Here is a 27,454-nt window from a genome sequence, read left to right as displayed (position 1 = left end):
GTTCAGCATTCGTTGATACCCAGCGTAGGTATAATATATATGAAACGTTGTTTATTTTACACTTATTTTATTTTACCCTTAACTTTATCAACACCTGATATATCAAATTTTGTGTAAATAAAACAACGCATTGAATCATATCTCGATACAATGTTAGAAAGAGAAAAAAAGTATAAACACCCATCTATTTAAGTAACATGAAAATGATTAAAGTGTTTACTAACTGGAATATAAGTCATTTATAATTTGATTTTCACTTCTGGTTTTCAAACTGTCAACCTAGTTTTGTGCAACATACCATAGGATAAGTCATGGAGTCTTTTTGTTTACACATGAACTACGTATATGAACACAGTTTTTTTTTCTGCGAGGTTAAGAAAAAAAAAAAAGATAAATTTCCTGTTAAAACTGATGTTTTCCACCATTTAATTTGAAAATCGGAATTCAGTTTTAAAGTAGGAAGATTTCCATCTTTAAATAATGTTGAATATATTGCATATACAATTACTGCATGCATTTATTTACGTGCAGTGTTTCTGGTGTTTTGTCATGGTGATGTTTTGAGAGAAATTGTCATGGTTGCTCAGAGATCTGGTCTTAAGGAAGGGGAGTATGTCTTAATTTATATGTTTGAAGGACACGGGTCTCGTACTTTTGGAGATTACACTTGGTATAGAGAAACTTCGACCATAAATCAGGTAAAACACAATAAATAGTATTAGGTTTGTATTTGTTCAGAGAAATATATTGATACATGTAATACGCAGAGGAACTTGAAATGCAAACTTCAAAGAAGGCACTTCTTATATTAGATATACATGTTGTTAACTGCGTCAAAACGGATAGTCTGGAAAAATAATAAAAGTATTGTGCCCTGGAAAAGAGTTACTTGAGCCAAAAAAATATTATCCTGTGTAAAAAAAAAAATGGAATAAATGGGGACAATTCCGCTACAACTTTATTGTAGGCTTAGATGACGATGACTGGGTCCCTATTATCTCCTGCAATCCTTGCGCTTTTCACCTCTAAGTATGAAAAAAGGCATATAGAATTACTTCAGTGGTTAGTTATTTGTAAGGAACAATCTGTAAAGATCAAATCAAGAAATGCACTGAGGGATATTTCGTTGTGAAATTTTCAACGAACAGATGATTCGATATATATTAAAACCCATAGAATTTCATATGGCAAAATATCTACTGCTGGAATCTCTGCTACCTATATATGTGCGTCGAAGTATGAGAAACTTAATATCTAAATATATTGGAAAATCAATAAACAAAATTTCACAACTGTTAAGGGCATGACTGTATTATTCTGTATAGCTAAAATTATAGAAAAATTACTTTTCCATTTGCACGTACATAATATGGAAAGGATTCTGATCGACAAACGGTGTTAACTCAACAATTTCACTGTATAAACAGATTGTTTCTCCTCTGAAAAGAGGGCTTAGGGTAAGTATCTAGATCTTAAACGACGTTTACAATATGAAAACATAATAAAAAACATTTGTAACATCTGTTGTCTTTTACAATGCGCATTTTTTCATTTGTAGGAAGTTCGGAAAGGTTATGAGTCTGTGCTTGTGATAAGACCTAGGAAACCAACAAACAAAGAATTCACCAGATTTGAAGACGAAATCAAAAGAAAAGCTTACACTGAGTATAACTATACATGGCAAGAAGGTTACGAGGTCAAGTATGATTGTTTGAGAGCGCATAAGTTTGTAAAAATATTTTATCTTCGTCTACTACATTTGTAATTACATAATTGTCAGTTCTTTTAAGCATGAAATATGTCTTGGAAACAAGTTTGAAATTACAGATGCGTTGTTGGAATTTATGATTGAATTATTATGGTAAAAATAAAACAACAAACATATTAACTAGTTAGTAATATATATATATCTGTATAAAAGCTACACATATGCCGAAAAATCTATATTTGTTTTCCATTGCCATTCCACAGAAATATTATTTTACTCAATTTTAGCAGATATTCTTTGCCTAATAAACAAAATAATAAAACTGAAAGTAGATTTTGAATTTTATCTCCTCTAGGTGATGATGTATACATACGGTATGTATGACTCGTTTATCATTTACACAAATGCTTTACGTGAGACTTTGGCAGCCAATGGAGACCCGCGTGACGGAAAAGCAATTGTTAACAGAATGTGGAACAGAACGTTTCCGGGTATAGTACTTTTGCACAAAAATGACTCGAAAATCCGTTCTGAAACTGGCCTCAACGTTATGGCTACGTATCATTTCAAAATTGCAATTTTATAAAAATTTGTTCTTGTTTCTCTTATATTTGTTCATTTGTTTTTACATTCGCAGGTATCGGTGGGCCCTTCTTTATAAACAGTAACGGTGACAGAGTTGTCGATTACTCTATTCTAGATCTGGACCCTAAAACAGGAGACTTCAACGTGAGTCATGTCTTGAAATATAATTATTACTGACGTTAAAAGACGTATAGATTGGACGTGTAAGACGTTCAAGGTATTTTTCTGTATTAGGAGTAGAAACTCTTATACACAATTTACATCATGACGCCAACGATAATGTTAAGATACCCTCGATAGTATCGATTTCTGTAAACTCTAACTCATGTGAGTAGTTGATAAATAAGTAGAAAAGACCCTATCATGAATGGTTCTGTTAAACACGTTAAACAGATTGGCACTATCCTTCTAAACGTATGTGTGAATAGTTGCAGGCAGACAATGTCAAATGAAAAACGTTTTTTGAATCAAAGACCTTCAACGTTTAAGTCACTGTACTCTTAAAAAGGCGAATACAGAAAAGCACATTTAACGATTAAGCATTATTGAAATGAAATATATTCTAATCATGCATGAAATACATCTGTAGGCAATAAAACGCTACGTCAGTCTACGAATGTAATAACTGTACAGGGAATGCAACACTCCCAAAGTCTACAAATGTAATAGCTGTACAGGGAATGCAACACTCCCAATACATGAGATTTCCATTAGCTTAAGGCAGCCGATGTATCTCATAAAACTGATTAACACAACTACAGAAAAAGGTGGAAATCAAATCAAATATCTTTACTTATCACGCATGGTATAAGAACGATAAGGAAGATAATTCTAAAAATATATCTTTAATGAGACATTTCTAAGATAAAATTCGTAAACGACTATAGATATTGCTTTGATATCATTTTGATGTATCCGTTAGCCAACGTGCGTACAATAATGAAACTCAATTTCTGTGTTTGCTGGCTTTGACGGAAACTCTTTGCTTAAAGGAAGAATTCCGGCTTCCATTTATTAGGGCACTTTGTTAATTCGAAGAATCAAATATTTATTACTTTAATACCATTTTTGATATTATAAAATTATAGAATTTTGATTATAAAATCCATACATGATCGGCATTTTTATAAGGAATACTTTAACCTTATACTAAAAATATTCATATTGACTGGCAAAGCTCTATAATTTGTACAGTACATCTGTTTAAGTCATTGTCGCAATAACATTGAATGGCTTGCCGGTCAATAGCAAAAATATTTCCATTCAATAAGTGTTGTCTTACATTGCTTCGATAATTAGTTTTCATAATTTTTGGCTTATTAGCCGCCAGTCAAACTGGTCATACAACACAAACTATGGACTGGCTATTTAAAGGAGAGGACATGTTACTAGATACTATATGGCCACTAGACATTTGTAATGCGTATTGGTTTTGAAAGTAAGGAGTATGTTTGTAAATAATTTACTATTTTCAGGTCGTGTGCCAATATCTAGGTTGGAAAGGAAACTTGGAGTTTATCCCTAATGTTTCAATACACTGGCCAGGGTCTGGTCTGCCTCCGAAAAATATGCCTGAATGCGGTTTTACGGGGGAGCTTTGTCTTTCTTTCCGTCAGTACAAACGACAGTATATGAACTGTTTTCTAGTTTTTCTCTTCGATATCGTCGTTAAAGAACAAATCTACTAATTATTATATATATGTATATATCTGAGTACTACGTTCTTAGATATGTTTTAACTTCGAGAAGTGACTTTTCTTCCCTCGCGTTTTCTGTTTAATCTTGGCAATGTAATGTACATATAGCAGAAAGCAAATTAAAGAACTGCATTTTCATTTAATTGCTAGATTGTTCTGATAAAGAAGCAAATATATGAATAAGACTTAGTATTATCTAGTCAATTCACACAAGACACCCTATTTCTACGAACAGGTTTGAAAGAGTCTGCTGTCTTGGCAATTTGTCTCAGCTGCGGAATAGTTATAGCTGTAGTGGTTGGTTTTGTCATGTACAGGTTAGTTTTTCATTTTCATATTTAACACCATTACTTAAGCTTTTATTACATTGATCATCTTGATTTTGACCTGCATTACAATGTACAATGAGTCAATCGGTGAGTCAATATACTGGTAAAGAGGTAGTTCAGCGTTACATTTTACGTCTTCGATTCTATGGCTCGCTGTTTCATGTTACTTCGCTTAAAACTATAAATAATTTAAACAGTTATTCCACACTTTTTGTTTTACATGCAAACTATTTATCTTTAAAAAATGTGTTGAACTATAATTCAAATATAACCAGGCGTCAAAAAATTGAAGCAGCTCTACATAGTCAGTGGTGGCGGATAAAGGCAGAGGACATCAGAGTTTACACACTAACGTCATTCCTGTCTTTTGGAAGCAAGGTATACGGTTCTTTTTAAATATATCGCCATCGCTTAATATATGTTAAAAAGTTTTTCTCTTGAAACTGTCTTATCATAAACGCAAGAAGATATTGTACAGATTCTTCTAACTAAATCCATTTTGTTAAACGTGATGGATGAAAAACCATAAGAGTAGAGTTTTGGTCGACTTTACTTCATTAATATTATATTGTATTGTTGTTCACCTCTGGAGATTATTGAAGTTATTAACGTGAGTTAAAAACCAATGTCCTACGTAACCATACCAAGTTGATATGAATTAGGTTTCACATATTACAACTGAAATCGCGTATCTGCTTGATATGTATTTTTAAACAATTGCTAGACTGTTTTGATTAATATAAGAAATACGTTTTTTTTTCAGAGGACTGGTTCCTCATCAATTTCGGTCCGCGATGCAAACATTCAGAAGACCGGCATATATAAGGTGTGTTTATCATACATAGACGTTATTTGAATCTTAATGCGGCGAAATTATACATTGTGGCGTATGTTCTCTGCTCAGCTATGGCATGACTGTCAGCTGTTATGAATTTTTCCACTTTAATTCTATTCTTACACAAATTCTGTTGGATACAAACTTACTGTTTTTATCAAAAAAGTTAGCTCAAAAGAAATGCGTATTTTAGGAATAATAAATATATTTGTTGATGGATATTTGAAGCAGCCCGTCTGCTATCTGCTTCCGACTATAGCGCCTGTCTGTTGTTGACATACTTTGCGATGTGTGGCTATGGCTGGGGTGGCTATGCTCATTCCTATAAAGACTATTCTTACCTTTTCTGAAATACTGACAGCATTTTCACTAGCAATAGCGTTAAACATTGCAAATTGCGGATTTATGGCATAGTTTATCTCCTTTATGCTAGACAACATTCTATCAGGTTTGAAAATGCTGTTTTCCAACAGGTTATTTGTATTCCCACTGGACGTGATTGCACACCACTTGTCGCAGATTTGTTTTAATATTGATATGAAGGGGGTTTTATGTAAAATTGATCGTACGCAAACTGATGTCATCAATGCCTAAAATGGTATTAAACATCTATACTCAGTGTTTATCTTCTGTGGTTTTTATGTATATACAAGAGAGCTTCAGCTAAGTACGTGTAAGGCTATTGATGCAGAAAATATTGCTTTGTTTACATATGTATCTTTGTTGCCTTTCATGCTTGTATTCGGACTTTTTTCCCACTGAGTGCATGTTGCTGCTTTTTAGGGCACACGTGTCCATATAACAAAACCAAAATTAAAGACATTGACTGTGGACCGTGTCCTGTTGTTGGAATTGAAACAGGTTAGTGAATTTCTTGCCCAGAAGTATACAATAAAAATGCTACAAATTTAGGCCGGTGCTAGGGGGCGTGAGAGGTGTTTCACATTTTATTACCTCTTATGAATTGACTCAATCAAACCGAATCTGCTATAACTATTCTTTTTTTGGTTTGCATTCTATGCTTCCAAGAGATCGTTTTACAGATTTTATTCTTCATTATTATAAGTATCTATCGAATTAAAATGTGAAGGAAATGCCATTGAAATAACAGTTATTTTTGTTTAACATCAATCAATTTACCTTCTTAAAATACTCAAAGGAATGTTCGTAAATTTAACAACTTTGCTGACCTTAAACGTTGTTAGTTAGAAGGCATTCAAGGTTCTATTAAATACTAGTTATTTATTAATTCTGATATTGAAATACGATATATCACAGTATATATTGTTCATAAAACATATTCCTTTCATATTAAATTGACTACAGATGCGTGACGTAACAAGTCCAAATCTAACACGTCTCATTGGGATATGTCCCGATATCAACAACATCAGCATAATAACTGAACATTGTGCAAGAGGTAGTCTTCAGGTAATACGTCCAGTTGCTTATTAAGTTGTACAATGGCAATTAAAACACCCAGAGCTAAGCTCCTTAAAGTGATTCATACTCGTTCAATTTGGTAAACAAGAAATCATCTGAACATTTTAATTTTTGATATTAACGTTATTTACATAGTAAATAGCAATGGCAAAAGAGCAATTGTTAGAATGCTTTGTGCTGTAGAATTGTCTTTTTTGATGGACGATTGATTTAGAAAAATGGTGCCTTACAACATGTACAGCGCTCACAGCACAGAATTGAAATCTGTTCCAAATCGTAAGCAGTTTTACCAAAAGTACGGAATTAGGTTATTGATTTTTAATAGTGTAATGTTTTTCGTCTTTCGTAAGAGTATGGTACCATACGTTTACTCTAACGTTATTAAAATCTATATACTCTCAAAACCTGTACTTCTGAACAGTTTTTGTGAAACGAGATTTTATTATACATCCGTTAGTCTTCTTCATATCAAATTTGACAATATTTTTATCAAATAGCTTTGCAGCTTGCATACTTAGTTCAATGAAATAGAAGGGCAGTATTCAAGCAGTTAAATTGGACTTGATTGCAACTGAATTAAATGTTTACAAACGTTCCTTACGAATCACAAATATTAGAATTCTTTTTCGTTACAGGAGATGTTGCAAAGCGATTCCATAAAACTGGATTGGAATTTTCGAATTTCGCTCATAAACGATATAGTAGAGGTAAATCACATGTCTTAATTTAAAATTATATTTTTTAAATTCGTTAAAACCCTTCGGTAGAACAATAACAATGCATTTCTAAACAGTTGCCGTCCTTACAAAGAATATCAAAATTAGCGTATGAAAACATTGTGAATATTTATGCATATTTGTACACATGTACTTATATTTGTCTAACAAAATTGTGTTTGGGAAACCTTCTTATGCCGTTTTGCATAAATGGTGTGTTTAGGAGCATGTTTTACGATTACTTGTAGTACTGACATTATAAGCCGTTAGACGTATTTCAGGGTATGCATTATTTGCATACAAGTCCACTTGTTGTACATGGACGGTTAACAAGCTCAAACTGTGTAATTGACAGTCGCTTCGTTCTAAAAATCACAGGGTTTGGTTTGAAGAGTATCAGTTATAGAGAGAGCCAAATGGAGCACGGTATATTATTTGATTTATACCGAAAAATCAGATATTTGTAGGTTTAGTTTTAATTACGAAAATGATATTTGCTTTAATAACTTCACCACATTTACAAAGCAGTCAGTTAGCGATTACTATTGAAACTGAATATATAGTACAGTATAAGTTTATCGTTGATGAATTGTTTCCGTTTATGTACATGGAATAAAAATAACAAATACGGAATAAACGAAATAGAAAAGGAAAGAAAACCAAACCAAACAATCATCTTACATTTGTCATTTTTAATGACAGGATATTCCCCAAGTATGTTGTGGATGGCACCAGAGCACGTACGTGCATACCCTCCGAGAAAGTCCTCACAGTTAGGAGATGTATATAGCTTTGGCATAATCCTGTATGAAATGTGTACAAGAAATGAGCCGTATGTCAACGAGGAATGGTATTCCTCATGTAACGGTACTTTTTTAAAGTCATATTGCATTTATTTTAGTTTTTACTACATTCTGTCTTTATCATTGTTTATTTGTACAGTGTTAGATTTAAATTGTTTTGATATAAAAAGAAAGTTAAAACGTATAAAAGACCTTTCCAATTTACAGATGCGATAAAAAGAATAATAAATAGCGATCACACGACGAGACCAACGTTTACTGAATATGATCTATGCGAAGACATAGCGGTATTAGCGAAGTTATGTTGGAGCGAGGTTCAATCAGATCGTCCGCTTTTCAATGAAATCAAGAAGTTTATCAAGATTGCTAAAATCAAAAGGTAACAGGGAAATGGAAAGTAACAATTTAATATATAAAATTAGATCGTGCATTTTCTTGAAACAACTCATTGGTCCACACACGCTCTCAATTTCAAATGTTAAACAAAAGAATAACATTATAAAAGCTTACGCTAAATTGTAATTAACAAACGAGACAGATGTCGTTTAAGAGTAAGCAGTTGATTGTAATAGTTATTGCCAGTATCAGTTCTTATCTGTCCTTTATTCTTTTATTAATGTTTTCTCTACATCTCGTTACTACATCAATGTCTGGCAGGAATATCAATCCAGCAGAAAATGTTCTAGATGTTTTGTTGAAGCGCATGGAACAGTATGCTAACAATCTGGAAGGTCTTGTAGAAGAAAGAACTCAAGCTTTTCTTGATGAGAAGAAAAAGTCAGAGGAACTACTTTATCAAGTTTTGCCGAAGTATTACCCGATTAATGTGTTTCGTATTTGTAAACTGAATTTGAACTGAATACAATATGTGTTCATGAATAAAGGCCGATTCAATTCTTAAAAGTTTATTGGGATATATTCAGATATATTTTAACACATTCTCTTTTAAGTATGACTTCAGGCTTTGCAGAAAGAAATTCATTTGAATTTTAGTAATTTATTGGATGGTCGGTACTTTTCTTAGGCATTGATAAAATTTTCAATGTAAAGGGAATAATAAATTTCTTGTTTATAAATTGTTGTATTTCAGGAGCGTAGCCAACCAGCTACGTGTAGGAAATACTGTCAGTCCAGAAGCATTTGAATCTGTCACCATTTATTTCTCTGATATTGTCGGGTTCACTTCAATTTCTTCACGAAGTTCACCCTTTGAGGTATAGTGTTAAATTTAACATGTCTTTTCTGTGAATAAGTTTTATCACATGTTTGATGTTTGATGTCGTGGAAGTTAAATAAAGCCATTGCATTAATTTGAAAATACACTGGACTAAGTGTAATAAAGCTTTGACACTGACGTCGTTTATCTATAGGAGACGTTGGGCGAATTTTAGTCAATAATAGGTGAAGAAAGAAGAAAGTTTGATGTTTCAACAGGAAAATATTACATGTGATTAAAAGAATACTACATTTATGTATTTCCACATTGAATTTATTAAACTCATTGAATACAATTGTTAAAATACTCGACAGAACCTCGCATTTTATTATTTTATTCAACTAGTTTAATAAATTCAATATGAAAAGACACTCATGTAATATCCTTTATGTATTGGTCAGATTGGCTTCAATGATTTTGCTGCCGTTTCCTTCCTGAAAATGATTGTTTCGTCTTTCAAAATTCAAATGTAAAGCTGGTACACTTTGATAAGATATGTGTTGAATTAAATGGATACAATATGTTGTAATGAATACGTTCATTAAAATGTGTAAAAAACCACTGGCGCCAGACCAGAAAGAAAATGCCTCTGCACATGTTATACCCTATCCCTAGGTATTTTATAAGAACCATGGTCATGAACGGGAAAATATACTAACCCGTTTCAATCGTAAATTTCACAACTTAAACGCACAGTTCGGTGAATGGGTACCTAGTATATTGGACTAGCGATAATTTATTTCCATCGTGCACCAGTCACATTGTCTCAATATTGCATATTGCTGAGATTATCAACATATTTTATGCTTTCGTCAACGTTACAGAAAAAACTTGCTTGACCTTCCCTAATGAACATCCGGCCTAGAGGTCACGGCAGTGTGCACATGTTTGGCGAAATGTAAACAAACAAAACGAGAACTTACAAAATCACATTTTTACAATAAAACTCGAAATGATGAATGAAATTCATTTTTATATAATCTTTAATTTGAAAGCGTACATTGGTCTGCATCTGTTCTGGTTTTTATTCATTTTGCACATTTATGCTGCATTTTCACATTTTAGCGGATACGTATAGTAAAATGACGATTGACATACATTTTCATATTAGTTAATCAGAATGGTTTTGTTATCTAGAACGGAACTTTAACAGGGAAGTTCAAGCAAGTGTTTTGTGTAACGTTAAAATAACTATAAACTACGCATTGTTTTTCTAAGATAAGATGTATTGAAGAAATATGACCGGTACACAATGGAAGATAAATTACCACTTGTTTGATATCAATAGTACACATTTACCGAACTGCGTGTTTTAGGTATGAAATGCGCGATTGAAACTGGTTAGTATATTATCCCGTTCATGACCATGGTTCTTATAGAATACCTAGGGGTTGGTATAACATGCACATCGGCATTTTCTTTCTGTTCTGGTGCCAGTGTAAAAAACGATCAGCATAATTTGTAGGTTGTTGACCTTTTGAATGATTTATACACGTGTTTTGACGCGATTATTGACCACTATGACGTTTACAAGGTAGGTGTATTTCATTAATATTTCTGTCAGACTGGTATAAATACAATAAATGATAAAAAATAAACGCAATTTCTGGGCTTTTTATATAATAGAAATAAATAATATTACATTTTGATAAAAAGTCCTATTGTTTCTATAAACAAAAACGAACTAGTTAACGATTAACTTTACACGGGTAAATAGTAAAAAGAATGTTATAAATAAGCACATTTTATTTACAATTAAGGTCGAAACGATTGGAGACGCGTACATGGTTGTATCTGGGCTTCCTGAAAGGAATGGTATCGAACATGCAGGTCAAATAGCTAGAATGGCATTAAATATCCTCAGTAGTGTTCGCAAGTTTACGATTCGTCACCAGCCAGATACACCACTTCAAGCGAGAATTGGCATCCATTCAGGTTCGTTGTTGTCAGAAGTAAATATATAGAAATGTGTTTTCTTATACATGTAGTGTGTGAACTCAAGAAAAGCAGATTCATGTTAATTTTTCAGAGCAAATGATATTACAATATGACAATACAATATAGTTTCTATTAAACGTAATAATACTTAATTTAAGACGATTTTAAATTGACTGATACTGTTGTATAGTGCTGATATAATCGTCGAAGTAGGTGTTGACTATTGATGTGCGATACGCCAGAGTAATTGCAGAGAGTACAATGAGAGACAATGTAGAAAGTATGTCACATAGACGAAATTTTTTCTTACTCAAATGGCAAAGAAACTATATATTTAAAACAGGACCTGTGTGTGCCGGTGTTGTTGGAAGAAAGATGCCACGATACTGTTTATTTGGCGATACTGTCAATACTGCAAGTCGGATGGAATCTAACGGGGAAGGTTTGCCAATGTCTCTCTTTATGTTTGTACAACCCTTAAGTTTAATGCAAAACATGGCTTTCAAACGTTACTATATCAATTGAATGGTAATATTTACCAGCACTTGGGAACTGTAGAGCCAGATTAATTGGTGATAGACTAATATAAGGTTATGTTGTTAATTTCCTCTAAGGAAGGGAGTTAAACCTACAATGTTCACTTTATGCAAAAAAAAAAAAAATATTTCCAGGACTGCTGAAAGAATATTGATATACAGATTACATATTATATTTACTCCTATGAGTAGGAGTTTCAGTTTTAAAAAGAGACATAATTCTTGAGGTTGAACGTTAAATGTGGTGTTAAATTTATTCCCGTTATACCCTTTGTTACTTAGAGTATAATTGTTTTTACAAATCAGCTGGCTTTTATAACGAACAATATGGATGCAATATTATGTTAAATCAAAGCAGGTAGCGATGAATTATGGCGCCCAGTTTGGAAAGGGAAATGCGGATGATCGTTGCATTGAATCAACTATATAATCCTGATAATTTAAACGATTGATGCTTGTATTATATACTAACAGTCCCGTCCGGATAGGTCATAACATTTTATCCCCAAATGTGGTATTCAGTTATTGCATCCGGGGCTGTCTCTTACGGAGGCAATAAGTCTGCAAAATAACAAAAGGAGATTGTATTAAACATGTCAAAGTTACAGTACAGGCAAGACTAGACATTGATTTAAACTTAAAACTATGACCTTATTGTTTGTGGTACTTCTCTTGCATGGGATGTGACAACATTTCCGATAGTTTGCTTGGTCAGCGCATGTCAGGTTATCATTGAGACAAATGAACGCACGAACGTTCTTACGCACACATATATAAGCCCTCGGAGATCTCAACCAGCAGGCGGAAGACAACAATAAAACGCTGTTTAATGCTAAACTTTTCTAGCCCATTGACTAATCTGTATGTATCTCAGTGAATGTATTTGTCATTTCCATGAATAGTACTGCATTTACACTAATATTTGCTTATTAATACATATATATGACGGGGCCTACGTGGCCGGGTGGTTAAGGTCGCTGACTTCCAATCACTTCGAGCTTCATCCGGGGCGTTGAATTCTTCATGGAAGGTCGGGGGTTCTAAGCAGGTGCCCGCTTGTGATAAGATAATGCACGGAGGGGTACCTGGGGTCTTCCTCCACCATCAAAGCTGGAAAGTCGCCATATGACCTATAATTGTGTCGGTGCGATGTTAAAAACCCACAAAATACACATATATGACTTCACAAATCAACATTTTGCACACTTGTAGACTTTAATTAAGAAAAATATTGCTAGTTTTATAGATAATTTGGCGGGTTTTACAATAATGTCTTCTAAGTTTAAACATATGTGGGCAAGCATTTTGTTGATAACTTTTAATGTTAATACGTAACTTTATGTTTCTTTTTTCTAAATTTCAAACATAACAGCGATGAAAATTCAGATGAGTGAGCAGTCAAAAAATCTTTTAGAAATGCAAGGCCGTTTCATAATAGAGAAGAGAGGCACAATAAACGTGAAGGTTAGTATATTATTTTAGAAGGTTTCGTCAGCCTGTATCTTTTTAGTTTACATCAGCTTAGATCTCTGTTGTCATTTACCCATCCGTCCGTCATCCGTAGTCACAAATGTGTTCAAACAAAATCTTCTACTAGACCACTCAGCTACTTCTACCAAACTTCGCAGAAACGTTCCTTTGGATATCTATGTCTCCCACCAAACAGTGGTGTGGAAGACATATTAATTTACTTCTGTGTGTGTGTGTGTGTGCGTGTGTATCTGTCTGTTTGTCTGTCGGTCACAAATCTTGTCGAACATTTCTCATCCGTTCTTTTCCAAACTTGAACAAAATAAGTTTTCCAATAACTCCTCAGCCAAGTTCGATAACTAGCCAAATTGGCCCAAGCACTTCCACATTATTGTCCTTGAAACTTGTTTTTGATAATTAAAGCGCCGAAAGTCTGATAATTCAGTTGAGTTCTTGATGCATAGTTGACTCATATACTACTATTCAGATGATTAGGCAGTTGTGGGAGAAATGCTCTTTTCTAAAAAGCAGCTCTCGTGCCTGTAGTTTCCTCAAATATTGGTCATCCATGATGAATTCTGGTTACTATAGCATTCAAAAGAAACACTTAAAAGTCTTCTGCATATCTCTGGCCCGATATTTAAATAAGTTCACAGAAATGTTACTTTGGTAAACGTCTGCCATATTCCCTCAAATACGTTTGTTTCGTAAAACAAGGCCCCAAGTGGCAGGAAAAGGCAATATGGAAACTTCTGAAAATCTGTCTGAAATATTTCACGATTTCAAAATAATCTGACATTTGGGTTCCTTCTAGTCATGTTAAACTAACAAACATTGCTGCCTAAGGACTGGGCTAAATTTTAGTATTCTATATCACGGTGGGGAAACCACGTGACTAACTCGGATAACGTGCACGCAAAGTGCTAAAAATAGGCCCGCTTCAGGTATGTTTTTTTACTATAACTTTTTTGATCCGCAATTGTTTTAAACGAGATAACGTGCATAAACCCTGCAATAAAAAGCTCTTTCAGCGGATATATGTAACTTGATGAAACTCCCTCCCGTTTTTACGTAATCCTTGCCCAACCGATTCGAAAGATGCAAAATATTTTGGTAACGAACACGTCTGTTCACAAGTTACGCACCTAGCACAGATTCTGCAGAGAATTTTCGCTGGAATTTAGGTTTAAAATAAAGATTGTCATTGTCCAAAGTCCTGTACCAAACATTTAATATGACTATTCAGGAATATTAAAGATATCGTAAGACAAAGGGTGCGGTAACGTACACGTTGCAGTTTTTCGGGAGGTGACGTTCACGTCATTTTTCCCCAGAGGGTAACGTACACGTCAAAGACTATTTATCATGCATGTAGAACATCTTTGTCTTTAAATGACTGAACTGTATACATTTTGATATTGTTAAAAAAGATGCAGATGCTGGGAGTAGACTGCTTTTTTTTCGGTAGGTTAGTATATACAAAAATGCTACAGTGAAAATGAGTAGCGTCGACTCGTCCTCATCCTAGCTTGGAAATAATTACACGTTTACTGCTCTTGTATATTTGACATAAATAGGTAAAATGATAAAATTTTGAAATTATTTTGCTCTAAATCCATCATTTGCGCAACCGACCATGTATCTTTGAGTGAAAAAGTTGACAGTTGCTTACGCGGGATGGAAGCCTAGTACTTGTTCTTTCCAGTAACGGTAGTTAGTTTAGTTGTCCGCACCATATGATTCTGACTTTTGAAAGAGGACGTAAATCAAAGACAAACAAAAAGAAGTATTAAATAGGCATATAGGTATCATTGTTGCACCGAGAGTAACAGCAGTAAAACTATTATCTATTTATAGCACGGAGAATGAATATATGTGCCAGGAGTGCGGAATGTCTTTTCGGAGAAAAAGTAATTTAAAGGCGCACGAGAAGAGACATAGTGGAGCGTGAACCTACACCTGTTGTGGGAAAAACTTTTTTGGACGACCCATTGTCTAAAAATAACAACAGAAAAAAACTTGTTACTTTTCTTTTTGACATGTTTATATTTTGTATATCATGTCAAATAAAAGTCAGTATAATAGATCTTTGTATCTATATATAGATCTATAGTAGCAGTGTAAATTTATTGTCCAAAAATTATTGCGCTTCAATATGAATAACAAGATCGCACATGTCACCTGCTGTGGACGAATGTTAGAGTAATACACATAAGAGAAGAAGAATGACCTCTGTTAATGTGCAAAGTATCCAGTCAATCCTTTATATTGTTTTTACTTGGATTCCAGACAAGTTTCTTATACATACAGAGAGGTAATTAAAAATGGAATTAGTAAGAGTTATGATTCCTTATCACTGCACTTCCTTTCTTTGACCTGTATTAATGTGCAAAGTATCAAATCAATCCTTCATATAGTTTTTGGCTTGGGCTTCAGTCAAGCTTCTTGCTTTTCCTTTTCATGCATAAAGGGAGGTGATTAAAAAATGGGGTCAGCTGAAGTAATGGTTCTTTGACACTGCACTTTGCTTCACTGACCTCTATCAATGTATCAAGTATCAAGACACTCCTTTGTGTGGTTTTGACATTGGTTTTTTTTTTCATACATAAAGAGAGAGTATTCAAAAATAAGGTCAGTGTACTTCTTTTCATTGGACCTCTATTTATGTGCAAAGTATCAAGTCAATCCTTTATATAATTTTGGCTTGGGCTTCAGACAAGCTTTCTATATAACGATAAGGGGAGATTATTTAAAAATGTGACCATCACACTGCACTGCACTTCCTCTGTCAATGTGTAAAGTCAATTCTTCAAATAGTTATGAATTAGGCTCTGGGCAAGTCTTTTTTTATAAAGATAAGGGGAGATAATTGAAAAATGAGACCACCTAGAGTTATGGTTCTTTGATACTGCACATCCTCACACTGTGTTAAATCATTGTGTGAAGTAACAAATTAGCACCTTTATTACTTCTTGAGTTATACTCCGGACAAGAAGCGTGACGAACGCCAGCCGGTCGCCAGACGGACAGACAGACAGACGACGGAAAAGTGATCCCTATATGTCGCAGCTGCTTTGTAGTAGGCGACACAAAAACTGTCTAAGTCAACTGTACTTGTTTTAAAAAAAACTCACATTTTTTGCGACATTTTCTAATTTTAAAATGGCAAATGTAAAATCGCAATCCAATATAGCTTAGTTTAGTTTAATAGTTAATTATAATCTCGTTAATGCTTATACATGTATTGTACAATAAATTATATAATAATGAAATAATTATCAAAATATATAAGGTATTTGATTTTGTGCGTGAACAACCTAAACTTAACCGAGGCTGTTATTTTAAAGCCTTGGATGTAATTGACGCATTTATATAGATCTATATTATCAGAATATGTCAGCATTTATAATTTAATCAACCATGGAATGGCTATAGTCCTCAGATATGCAAAATGTAGGTCAATACTGATATGTTGTTTCAGTAAGGAGGTCTAAATGAATAACTAGCTGACCAACAAACTGTCACTAACCTACAGAAAGAATAACATAATTATTACTCCCGCACGATAATTTAAACGACAATATGTTTATATTATTGGTTGATTGTATTGGTCAAAAAGTTTGTCAATGATACAAATAAAGTGCATGCTGTCATATTAAACAAAAAGATTTTCTGTATTGTAACGTTTTAATGAAGAAAAATTATGGTTACCAAACATGCTATCGTTCGAGTTATAGTTTAGAATTTATACTAATTCCAGCATCTTTTTAACAATATAAAAATGTTTACAGTTCAACGGGTCATCAAGAAGATTTGAACATATGGATTTGATTAAACCCTACTGACAGACAGAACTACATGGTTTATTCCCAGAACCTAATTAACTTTTGATATTTGGAGAGAAAAGTTGACATTTAAAATGGCAACTGCTAACAATGTCTTCTTGTCAAAATAACATACACGTTTAGACCATAAAATTCCAACTGCTATTCATTTTCACTGTAGCATTTCTGTATATACTAACCTACCGAAAGAAAAACAGCCTATTCCCAGCATCTGCATCTTTTTTAACAATATCGACGTGTACGTTACCCTCTGGGGAAAAATGACGCGTACGTCACCTCCTGAAAAACCGCAACGTGTACGTTACCGCACCCTTTGTCTTACGATATCTTTAATATTCCTGAATAGTCAGGTTAAATATTTGGTACAGGACTTTGGACAATGACAAGCTTTATTTTAAACTTAAATTCCAGCGAAAATTCTCTGCAGAATCTGTGCTAGGTGCGTAACTTGTGATCAGACGTGTTCGTTACCAAAATATTTTGCATCTTTCGAATCGGTTGGGCAAGGATTACGTAAAAACGGGAGGGAGTTTCATCAAGTTACATATATCCGCTGAAAGAGCTTTTTATTGCGAGGTTTATGCACGTTATCTCGTTTAAAACAATTGCGGATCAAAAAAGTTATAGTAAAAAAACATACCTGAAGCGGGCCTATTTTTAGCACTTTTGCGTGCACGTTATCCGAGTTAGTCACGTGGTTTCCCCACCGTGTATATGGCTATTTAGTAAACTTTAAACAATATATCCTCCAAAACTGCCAGGTGACCATCTATCAATTTTGTTTAATTTACACCCCTCCGCCCATGCTTCCCCCATCGTCTCCCAAAATTCCTTTTAGTTTCTTGCATATCTTGATACTGTCTTTCAACCCAACCCTCAAACCCCAACACACATACATTTTCCACCTGTATTCAGTGGAAACTTTAAAAATCGTCTTTGCAGAGAAAAATGTGTTCATATTTCAAAACATGGTTTTACAAGTGTATTTTCTCTCGTAATTCCCTTCCAACTATGCCCAAGCAAGCGGTTAAACTAAAGTGAGCGATAATGCGTGATCTTATCAATCCTGAAATATCATTAACACGGATGGGAAACGCGCATTCCAGTTCCCGCTGGAAATACGCTTAAAATGGGTTGCGTGTCTTCCGGTACTAGTGTTGGGCTTCAGAATATATAATATCGAGGTATATTTGATTTTATTTTCGTTGATAATGACACATTTACGAACGGGTATGGCAAAGAAATCAATGTTTTTCTACACAAAATTGTATACACACCATATGTGTAAAATATCTGCATTGTCATGTAAGAATCGGCTCTGTTATCCCGAAATCACGTTAGGATTTTACCTTTTTTTTGAGAACATTTATAATTTTGTCATATTGATTAAAACTATAACTTCATCTACCGCGATGTCGTCTATTGCTAGCGCAACACCAGCACCGAACATACCATAACCCATTTTAAGCGTATTCCCAGCGGGAATTGGACTGAGGGTTTACCACCATTGCTTAATATAATATCAAATGTATGATATCTGTTCTACGACTTACATCTTAATAACCTAACGTCTCTGGCAGTCATAAAAGCGTGTGTTATTGCAGTAATATTGCAAATGTATTAAGTCATGGATTTGTCAGAACTCTGTGGTGGTTCATACATCTATAACACCTCTAACCCTACCTTTGGCTATTCCGAATGATTATTACCAATAAGAGCGTATATAAAACCTGTTGTGTACGGACGAGCACTAGAAAGTCATTGGCACCATTTTCCATTCATTTAATAAGCAATTAAAAAAGGTATTTGTTTGGGTTTAACGCCTTTTTAACAGTATTTTAGTGATGTAACGGCGTGGAGAAAGGTATACAAAAAAGCATACTTTTGATATGTTTCAAAATAGTGTGATCTGAAATTAATTGTAATTGCACTTATATGTGAATTCATCCGTCAATATTTCTCTTTACAGGGAAAAGGATTAACACAAACGTTCTGGCTACTGGAGGAACAATTTATAGACGAAGCTTACGTTTAGTCCTTGTAATTGCTGAACAATGAACTTTGACTAATATTTAGTAAAGTTTTTAACTCAATATGTTTTATAAACTTGACAGCTCGATGTTTCATTATTTATTAATGTAAAATCTTCGCTTCTGAAACATGACACCTATATATTTTGTGTATACATGGCATTGTGTAATAAAAACATTTTAATCAGTGACGAATTTTAATTCTGCTTCAAAATATTAAAAAACTGAGGAGTTTAATAATCTGTTATTTTAAATATAGTAAAACTTTTAAATGAGGTCAATAAGATATTTTACATCTGAATATCTATTCCAATTAGTTAAAAAATTGATAAGGAATCGAAGAAGGGTTTCTCACCATCCTTAAATTTGTATCAATAAAAGAGTTAAATAGCATGAGATATAATAATGTAATTCTTTTTTTTTCTGTGGCCGATGCAGTCTTGATCTAGATTGATATCTTTGATCAATTTTGATCATATTTAGTACATAGAAATGCACTCTCCGTCCAAAGAAGATCTCAGTGCTACAACAAAATATGACCGTCCGAGAAAAGTAGGAGGTATTTATTGGTTGTGATAATTCGAGGTCTACTTTCCGTCACGAGTTCAATAAAAATATTTGCTGTCGTACATGTGGATATGAACTACACACACAATGTTGAAAATAGATTAACTACACTTAAGATAGTGTTAAATTGTTAGCTGCCTAATTATAAGAAGAAAATTTCATTTAAGAAATTAAAATAAGTAAAAAATCAGTATTTGTCTGATTCAGATTTAAATGTATAAACATTGCATATGATATTATCGTAAGGGGGTCATCAGAGGATCGTTTTATACTTCCTTATTCGCACCTTGAATACAGTTACCAGATAATTACGAAACCACTTCTGTAATTAGTCCTTTTTGTGATGTTCTCGTATATCTCCAATGTAATGAGCATACCAATACAATGTTACCCCGATGTTAACACACGCAAAGACAAATAATACAAGAATGCATTCTAATATGCCAAACCTAGATTTAGTTTATCAGAAAACCGCTGAAGTGTGTATGGAAACTGCACTCATCCAGCGTTCCTGCTCTGTAACTGCGTTTAACTTTAAGAATACCGTGTCATTAGCATTCAGTTTTAAAGCAGGTTTAGATAATATCATCTCAAAGAAAGAAAGAATGTACTTGCAATTTGTTGTGTTTAATGTGAATATTGAGCAAAAAATGAAAATTGAATATATGAAACTCAGATAAACAGAAACTCATATAAACACGTTTATAAAATAACGCCTGGCTTAAGTGTATGTACAAAACACGGCGGCTGGCAGGTGTAAAATGATACGACAATAACAGACCCAATCAAATCGAGTGTCAGATCGAGTTATTTCGCTTGGTTGCGTTCTAGACTTCCGAAGACTTTCCACATTCATTTTTTTAGAAATATCAATTTTCTAAAATTATTTTCAAACTTGAAGGCTCACGAGTTTATGTAGCTTCTTAAATAAAATTAAATCCAAACATCCGAATGCAAGTGCAAAATTACAGATATATTGTTGTTCAAAATCACTTTTGTAGTTTATAAAAATTAATTCCATACTGTTTACAAACCGATTATATGCTAGTAACTACCACTACCATTGACAAAATGTTTCGGCATAAACGTCTATATGTCCGTTTATACCTGAGCCGCGCCATGAGAAAACCAACATAGTGAGTTTGCGACCAGCATGGATCCAGACCAGTCTGGTCAGGATTCATGCTGGTCGCAAACGCACTATGTTGTTTTTCTCATCGCGCGGCTCATTTGTCTATTCAAGAATGGATACATCGACAGTACGAATACATATAGGATGGTAATTAGATAATTATGAGTACATAGAAAATTCGCAGAGAAAAGAAAAATTTAATTAGAAATATAATAATAACTTTTAAGCCGTGTTTATAAGATATATTTCTGTCATTAAATAAGGAAATTTTAGCCGCGTATGTCATTAATATATTGTTATGTATACAAGTGTCAAGTTATCTTCCTACATTTATAAGAAGATCAAATATTTTAAACATGAAGTACCTCAATATAAACTGTATTTTCATTAAGTTGAATTTCTTCACGTGAACTGTTGATCGCAGATCTAAAATATACGGGATCCTGTTTCCGTGAGTGTCTGTGATTTAGGACGTGATACAGATCAATTTTGGCGAATATCTTGAATCCGCGAGTGGCATCGTAAGCAAATATTCGCGAACATAAGACCATCGCAACTCTTAACCAATCTTCAGTAGTGTGTGATTTATATGGGTATAAAACAAAGCAAAAACATAGTAAATAAACGTAAATATACAAGTTATATGCTATGGCATTTTGCGATTAATAGTTGCAACAAATAACTTCCGCATGCTCTTTAACAGTCCTAATTAATCAGAAAACCACTGATGTGTGTATGAAAACCTGCGCCATTTACTGTTCCTGCTCCTTCTCTATACCCGACTTTAACAAAAACTGTATCATCAGCAATTAGTTCTACAACAGCTGTGGTAGATCTAAAAAGCCATTTGTCAGAGTTATAATCCAGGAAGACATAGCCTATTTGTACCTCGTTGTGCATGATGTACAGATGAAGCTGAAAGCCAAAGAAACTTTTGTTTAGAATATCAAAAAGAGGTAATGCCAGATATGACTGCTAAACATAAGACATACGTTAGTAATCATATTGACTAAGCATATAAAACAAAATAATGGGAACATGCTTTTAATTTAGGTTATAGTCTAATTAAAATATTACACCATTGAAAACCTTCAACATTGCAGAAATGTAAATCTTAACTTGAACTATTTCATTTGATTTGTTTGTTATCTTACAGCAGCTGATGATGAAGCTTTTGTACTAGAAGACGCTACAAGATTGATATTGTATGTGCCATTCACTGGAGCAACAAATATCCCTGGTCCAGGTTTGTAACCATCGCCGACATTTGTATGAACGGTATCAAAAACAATTGTTGTACCGATAGAGGGATTAACTAGATCTGCCGACAGTTCTGCCATGAAAGCTACATGCCTGGTATCTAAAATGCATGAAACACAATTATCAGATTTTACACAAAAATCGTTGTTATACTTGACTTAATCATATCAGAAGCTGAACGCAATTCAAACTTCCCCATTTTGAGAACAAATATTAGACACTTGTGTAATTGTACAATAATATTTGAATGTGAGCGAATCTGTGTAACTATGTGCTTGTAGTTTCCTGGCCATGTTTTTACATTTTTACACTTTTTGCAAGCCTTTAAATAAGTGTATATTATAAACAATAGCTTAAATCCTTCGCGTACTGTAAGAAATAAATTCTGTTAACCTCTCTACTCTATGTTTATTGTCATGAAGTTGAAAAATATGTGGTTGATGTTTTGGCTTCAATACACACAAAAATAGGACATGTAAAAACAATGTATATGGAGTGTTGCGGAATCAAACAAACTCTGCAAATTATTTTGGAAGTAAACTTATAATAGTCTCAGTTGGTTTGAGTGTTTAATATTGTAAGGCGAATTTGGGCAAGTTTTACTTGGTAATTACACTGGATTTATTTGTTTCATTCAAAGATTAGACAAGATAAACTGCTATTGTAGCAGACTTGATACATGTTAGATTCTAACGTACTTGTGCAGCAAAGTCTATATTGAAGGTATAGAAAAGATTCAGATTTTGAAAGTTTTTTTGTAAGTTTGCCTAAATGTTGAAATTAAATTAATGTTAAATGCGGATAGCTATTAGTAGCAAGAGTGAACATAAAATTGTACTGACATGACCACTGGCACCAGATCAGAAAGAAAATGCCTCCGTACGTGTTATACCCTACCCCTAGGTATTCTATAAGAACCATGGTCATGAACGGGAAAATATACTAACCCATTTCAATCGCGTATTTCATACCTAAAACACGCAGTTCAGTAAATGTGTACTATTGATATTAAACAAGCGATAATTTATCTTCCATCGTGCACCAGTCACATTGTCTCAATATTCCATATTGCAGAGATGCTCCATATATTTTATGCTTTAGTCAACGTTACAGAAAAAACTTGCGTGAACTCCCCTAATGAACATCCGGTCTAGAGGTCACGGCAGTGTGCACATGTTAAACGAAATGTAAACAAACTAAAACAGAATGCAATATATTCACAGTTTTACGATAAGACTCGAAATGATGAATGGAATTCATCTTGTATATGATTTTGAACTTGAAATCATACATTGGTATACATCTATTCTGTTTATTTAATTCATTTTGCACATTTATGCTGCGTATAAACATTTTAGCGTACACGTGTAGTAAAATGACGACTGACATACATCTTCACATCAGCCAATCAGAGTGTGTCTGTAATCTAGAACGGAACTTCACCAGGGAAGTTCAAGCAAGTTTTTTGTGTACTTTGAAAAAACTGTAAACTACACGTTGTTTTTCTAAGATAAGAAGTATTGAAGAAATGTGACCGGTACACAACGGAAGATAAATTACCGCTTGTTTAATATCAATAGTACACATTTACTGAACTGCGTGTTTTAGGTATGAAATACGCGATTGAAATGGGTTAGTATATTTTCCCGTTCACGACCATGGTTCTTATAGAATACCTAGGGGTAGGGTATAACACGTACGGAGGCATTTTCTTTCTGATCTGGTGCCAGTGGACATGACTAGAAAGGTATGTCCTTTTACTAATTTAAAAAGGAGAAAGTTGAAAAATAAGTAATTGATAACAATACAGTACATTCATTGCTGATAGGCATCTTGGTCTTTTCTTGAGTATTTTGTTATTTAGATTAATCTCTAAGATACTAAATAAAAAGAGGAAATGTAATTAAATTTGACCACTTTTAGCATAAAAACGGGACAGAATCTTATACCCAGGTGACAGAATAAGCATTATATGACTTAGTTCGGCACGCTTTCATAGAGCGTAAAATGTAAAAGGTGTTTTAACTTTAGTATGTACACAATTTGCTTAAGTCTAAAACAGAGAGGCTTTATACAATATTTGCCAAGCTCCACTCACGGTAATTAAGCAGCCGGATATATTTTACCTACCTCTACATGTATCCCTCTGTTTCAATTCCTGAATGTCTCTCACAAATTGCCATAATTTCTGCATCACGTTATAATCGTAGTCGAATTTGGAGAGGCACTGGCCAGGTTCAAAATTTTCAAGATTACATATTCCTTTATTGATCAGAAAAAGTATCACAACATACAAAGCTAAGTAATACTTTCCTAAAACTTTTTCCCAAGTAAACATTTTGTTTAAAGAAATAATTTAATTTGATTGATATTAACTTTAAATCACTTTACTACCAAATTTGTAGTTTTAGCCTCAAAATTTAAACCGAACTGCACCGAATTTGCTGAGGGTATGTTGTTGCGTATTGAACTTCATATAGATATAATTTCCCGGATGTTAAACTATGGAACGCCGCATCAGCAATCTAAATCGTCAACAAGAATGTCTTTGCAGTAACATCGAAGTAAATATAGCTGTTTCTTGATAAGTGTTCATATGTTCTTTTCAAGTATTCAAGAAAAATATAGAGACATGTGACATAAATTTCAACGCGTGTAAATATTTCAAAATCCTACGTGTGAATTCATTGAACAACAGAGTTGGATTGATATGAAAATATATGTTCAATAAAACTTAGTATAGTTCATTATTTCGGTTGAGATGTTCATGGTTAAATAAAGTTTGATGAAATGCAACAATTTTAAGCGACACAAAACATGTAGTCTTTATGGTAACTGTGAATGTTTATTGCTTGATTTGACTTGCGTTGAAATAATTCATAGCTTAATCAATTAAATATATAATTTTATTTATTTTATTCTTTTATCTATAAAAATCATGTATTTGTCTTGAAACTGTTCATTCGTTCCATAGTCTACATGATGTTAAATATGAAGGGGTCATCGTAGTTTCGTATATCTCATTGAACTTTATTTCGCAATATAACAAAACATGCGGAATATTAACACTCTTTAAAGTGTCTTAATGTCATATAACTAAGACAATTTAACAGGTGTCAAGATGACCAGATTGGATTGAAGGTTTGATCTGACATTTACTGATAACACAGTTTTCAGAAGACTATAGGCCAACCATAATAATACAATAATAAGTAGTTTCAGGTTGCCTGATAAGATGAACAGGTTAATCTTGGCTTTAACGTTGACATCTATTGTCCATCATTTTCTGTTTTTTTGTCGTATTGTTCATAAAAAGAAGTGGGCTTTAGATTTTAAACGAGAATAAAAAACAACAACATGTAAACAAAATAGTATAAACGGATGAAGGGAGCGGTTCAGGCTTATCAGCACATGTAATTTTACTACTATTTGAAAGCACTTACTTGTTAAATGGAATGGCAAAATAAACAATTATAGCACAAGTTTAATTATATGTACATTGGCGCCTGCGTGTTTGTTCCTCGAGTCTGCGTGATAACGCGAGCAACACGCGTGTTGAAGGCGAAACGTGAAACGTGTTGCACGGTTAAAAACGCGTGCATAAACGAGAAATAGTTATTGCGCATGCTCAGCGTGCAGCGTGCGCTGCCGCGCAAATAAATGTTCTCCTGCGCATGCCCAGGGTGCCAAACCGAGAAGGTTAAATGCGCATGCCCAGCGTGCAAAACCGAGCAGGTTAAATGCGCATGCTCAACGTGCAACGGATTTAAGCGTTTTAAAAAGTATATGGATTCATCGTCTTACGGTTCTAGATTGAAAGATGATATTTCTTTCAAATTTTATTTTTGATTTGAAATTTAACATTTTGATCATTTCCGTAAAGACTTTTTTGTAAACGGTATACCCGGAAAGTAGTGTAGACAGGATCTAGTAGACGTCAATGTTGTCTACGTCATAAAAAGACGGCAGTTCCACTGCATATCAAAGCGGCGACATTGAAATTCTACATCGCCAAGAATTGGATTCGCCTTCCATCAGTAAGTGTTGAAATGTAAGTATAGTTACGCTTGATTTTATTGAGCACTATGCAGTGGCGTAGCTTCTATAAGGCACTGCAGGCCCGGGCCTGCAGATTATCCGAGAAAGTGAAAAGATAAAAATGCCAAATATGCAATAAAAATCGAAGGGTAAGGGGGTTAGGCTGTAGGAGGTAATGAATCAGTCACTAACGGGAGCGTACCTGGATGGTTTTGAACTGTACGCTAGATATGAGCAGCACAGTTACGATGCTGCGAGTATGATGTAGGTGAGGGAGGGGTCTCCATCTCCCAGAAAATTGAGATTTAGTGAATGTTTTAGGCAAGAGATGCGTTCTCTTGCTATATTCCAGCGTTGATCTATTTTGTTTGTCACATTTTAACTACATATTACGGAGATAATCATTTAAAATCAAAGATTAGCACACCGCTCATGCTTAATGGCAGGGATCGTGACATTGTCTAAAAACAAAAACTGCAACTCGAGCAGCCCAGGATATTTTGAGGAATACAACCATTTTTCATATACTTTATTTATAATGAAGAGTTCTAATTAACTTGACCATGAAATTGTATATCACTCTACCACGGCTGAGACTTAGAACGTTGAAGAATCAGAGTTCTGTGAATTGCTCTACACAATATACTCCCTGTTTTCGTACATTTGACATCAATAGTAACAGTAGATAAATGGTTATGTTTCAAAATATTTGTGTCACTGAAACACTGTGTCATTCTATGATATATTTTATTGTACAACTGCCAAGACCCGCTCACGCCAAAGGGGCCTAACACTATGGCAGTTTGGGTAACTGCATCTAACTGCTACACACGTGAAAACATCGAATATTCGAACCGTGTGCAAAGCTGTCACTATGATTATTTATTTATTTATTTATTTATTATTCATTTAATATCCTCCACAACATCAAGATTACATAGGCAATGAATGGAACGTTACCTAGCACATTAAAGGTATACTAGTTTTTTTTGGTTTTATCATAATTGAAATCTTCGTCGTTAATTAATGCATTGCGTCTGCATCCGCATTTTGGTAAGTTTTATGATACCTCGCACTTTAAAGGTATACTAGTTTGTTTTTTTTAACTTTTGTTGTAATCGTATTTGAAATCTTCGTCAGTGTTTAATTTAATGCATTGCGTCTGCATCAACATTTTGGCAAGTTTTTGATTAATGTATCTATGCACACATTGCAAACGTTTCAAGTTTTCTCACGGGAAACTTGACATTTTTTAGTCATTAAACATTTAATTTTGGCAAAATGCAAATTTAAACAGCGCAAATTG

At 33.9% G+C, this 27,454-nt stretch overlaps 2 protein-coding genes across 2 annotated transcripts in view; one reads left to right on the top strand and one right to left on the bottom strand.

The window, feature by feature from the left end:
* The window catches only part of LOC123560333 (atrial natriuretic peptide receptor 1-like), a 28,533-nt gene extending 8,404 nt beyond the window's left edge, over positions 1-20,129 (top strand). Inside the window, exons 4-24 of the mRNA XM_053525119.1 lie at positions 532-698; positions 1,559-1,696; positions 2,064-2,199; positions 2,346-2,437; positions 3,769-3,904; positions 4,226-4,307; positions 4,595-4,697; positions 5,083-5,145; positions 5,938-6,015; positions 6,481-6,585; positions 7,233-7,304; positions 7,595-7,739; positions 8,016-8,180; positions 8,324-8,495; positions 8,774-8,926; positions 9,207-9,330; positions 10,798-10,866; positions 11,093-11,267; positions 11,614-11,712; positions 13,179-13,270; positions 19,091-20,129. Coding sequence (XP_053381094.1) covers positions 532-698; positions 1,559-1,696; positions 2,064-2,199; positions 2,346-2,437; positions 3,769-3,904; positions 4,226-4,307; positions 4,595-4,697; positions 5,083-5,145; positions 5,938-6,015; positions 6,481-6,585; positions 7,233-7,304; positions 7,595-7,739; positions 8,016-8,180; positions 8,324-8,495; positions 8,774-8,926; positions 9,207-9,330; positions 10,798-10,866; positions 11,093-11,267; positions 11,614-11,712; positions 13,179-13,270; positions 19,091-19,156 — 2,432 coding nt within the window. The 3' untranslated portion in view covers positions 19,157-20,129. The remainder of the gene's footprint in view (positions 1-531; positions 699-1,558; positions 1,697-2,063; positions 2,200-2,345; positions 2,438-3,768; positions 3,905-4,225; positions 4,308-4,594; positions 4,698-5,082; positions 5,146-5,937; positions 6,016-6,480; positions 6,586-7,232; positions 7,305-7,594; positions 7,740-8,015; positions 8,181-8,323; positions 8,496-8,773; positions 8,927-9,206; positions 9,331-10,797; positions 10,867-11,092; positions 11,268-11,613; positions 11,713-13,178; positions 13,271-19,090) is intronic.
* A 192-nt stretch (positions 20,130-20,321) lies between these two features.
* Positions 20,322-24,565, bottom strand: LOC123552988 (complement C1q tumor necrosis factor-related protein 3-like). Its single transcript, XM_053525120.1, has 3 exons — positions 24,241-24,565; positions 22,008-22,210; positions 20,322-21,765 (listed from the first exon to the last, which is right to left on the bottom strand). The coding sequence occupies exons 1-3, from the start codon at positions 24,446-24,448 to the stop codon at positions 21,556-21,558; spliced, it is 621 nt and encodes a 206-aa protein (XP_053381095.1). The 5' UTR covers positions 24,449-24,565; the 3' UTR covers positions 20,322-21,555.
* Positions 24,566-27,454: the final 2,889 nt, after the last annotated feature.

This window comes from Mercenaria mercenaria, chromosome 15 (assembly GCF_021730395.1).
Source record: "Mercenaria mercenaria strain notata chromosome 15, MADL_Memer_1, whole genome shotgun sequence".
Lineage (NCBI taxonomy): Eukaryota > Metazoa > Mollusca > Bivalvia > Venerida > Veneridae > Mercenaria > Mercenaria mercenaria.
This window is presented reverse-complemented; position numbering and strand designations above follow the sequence as displayed.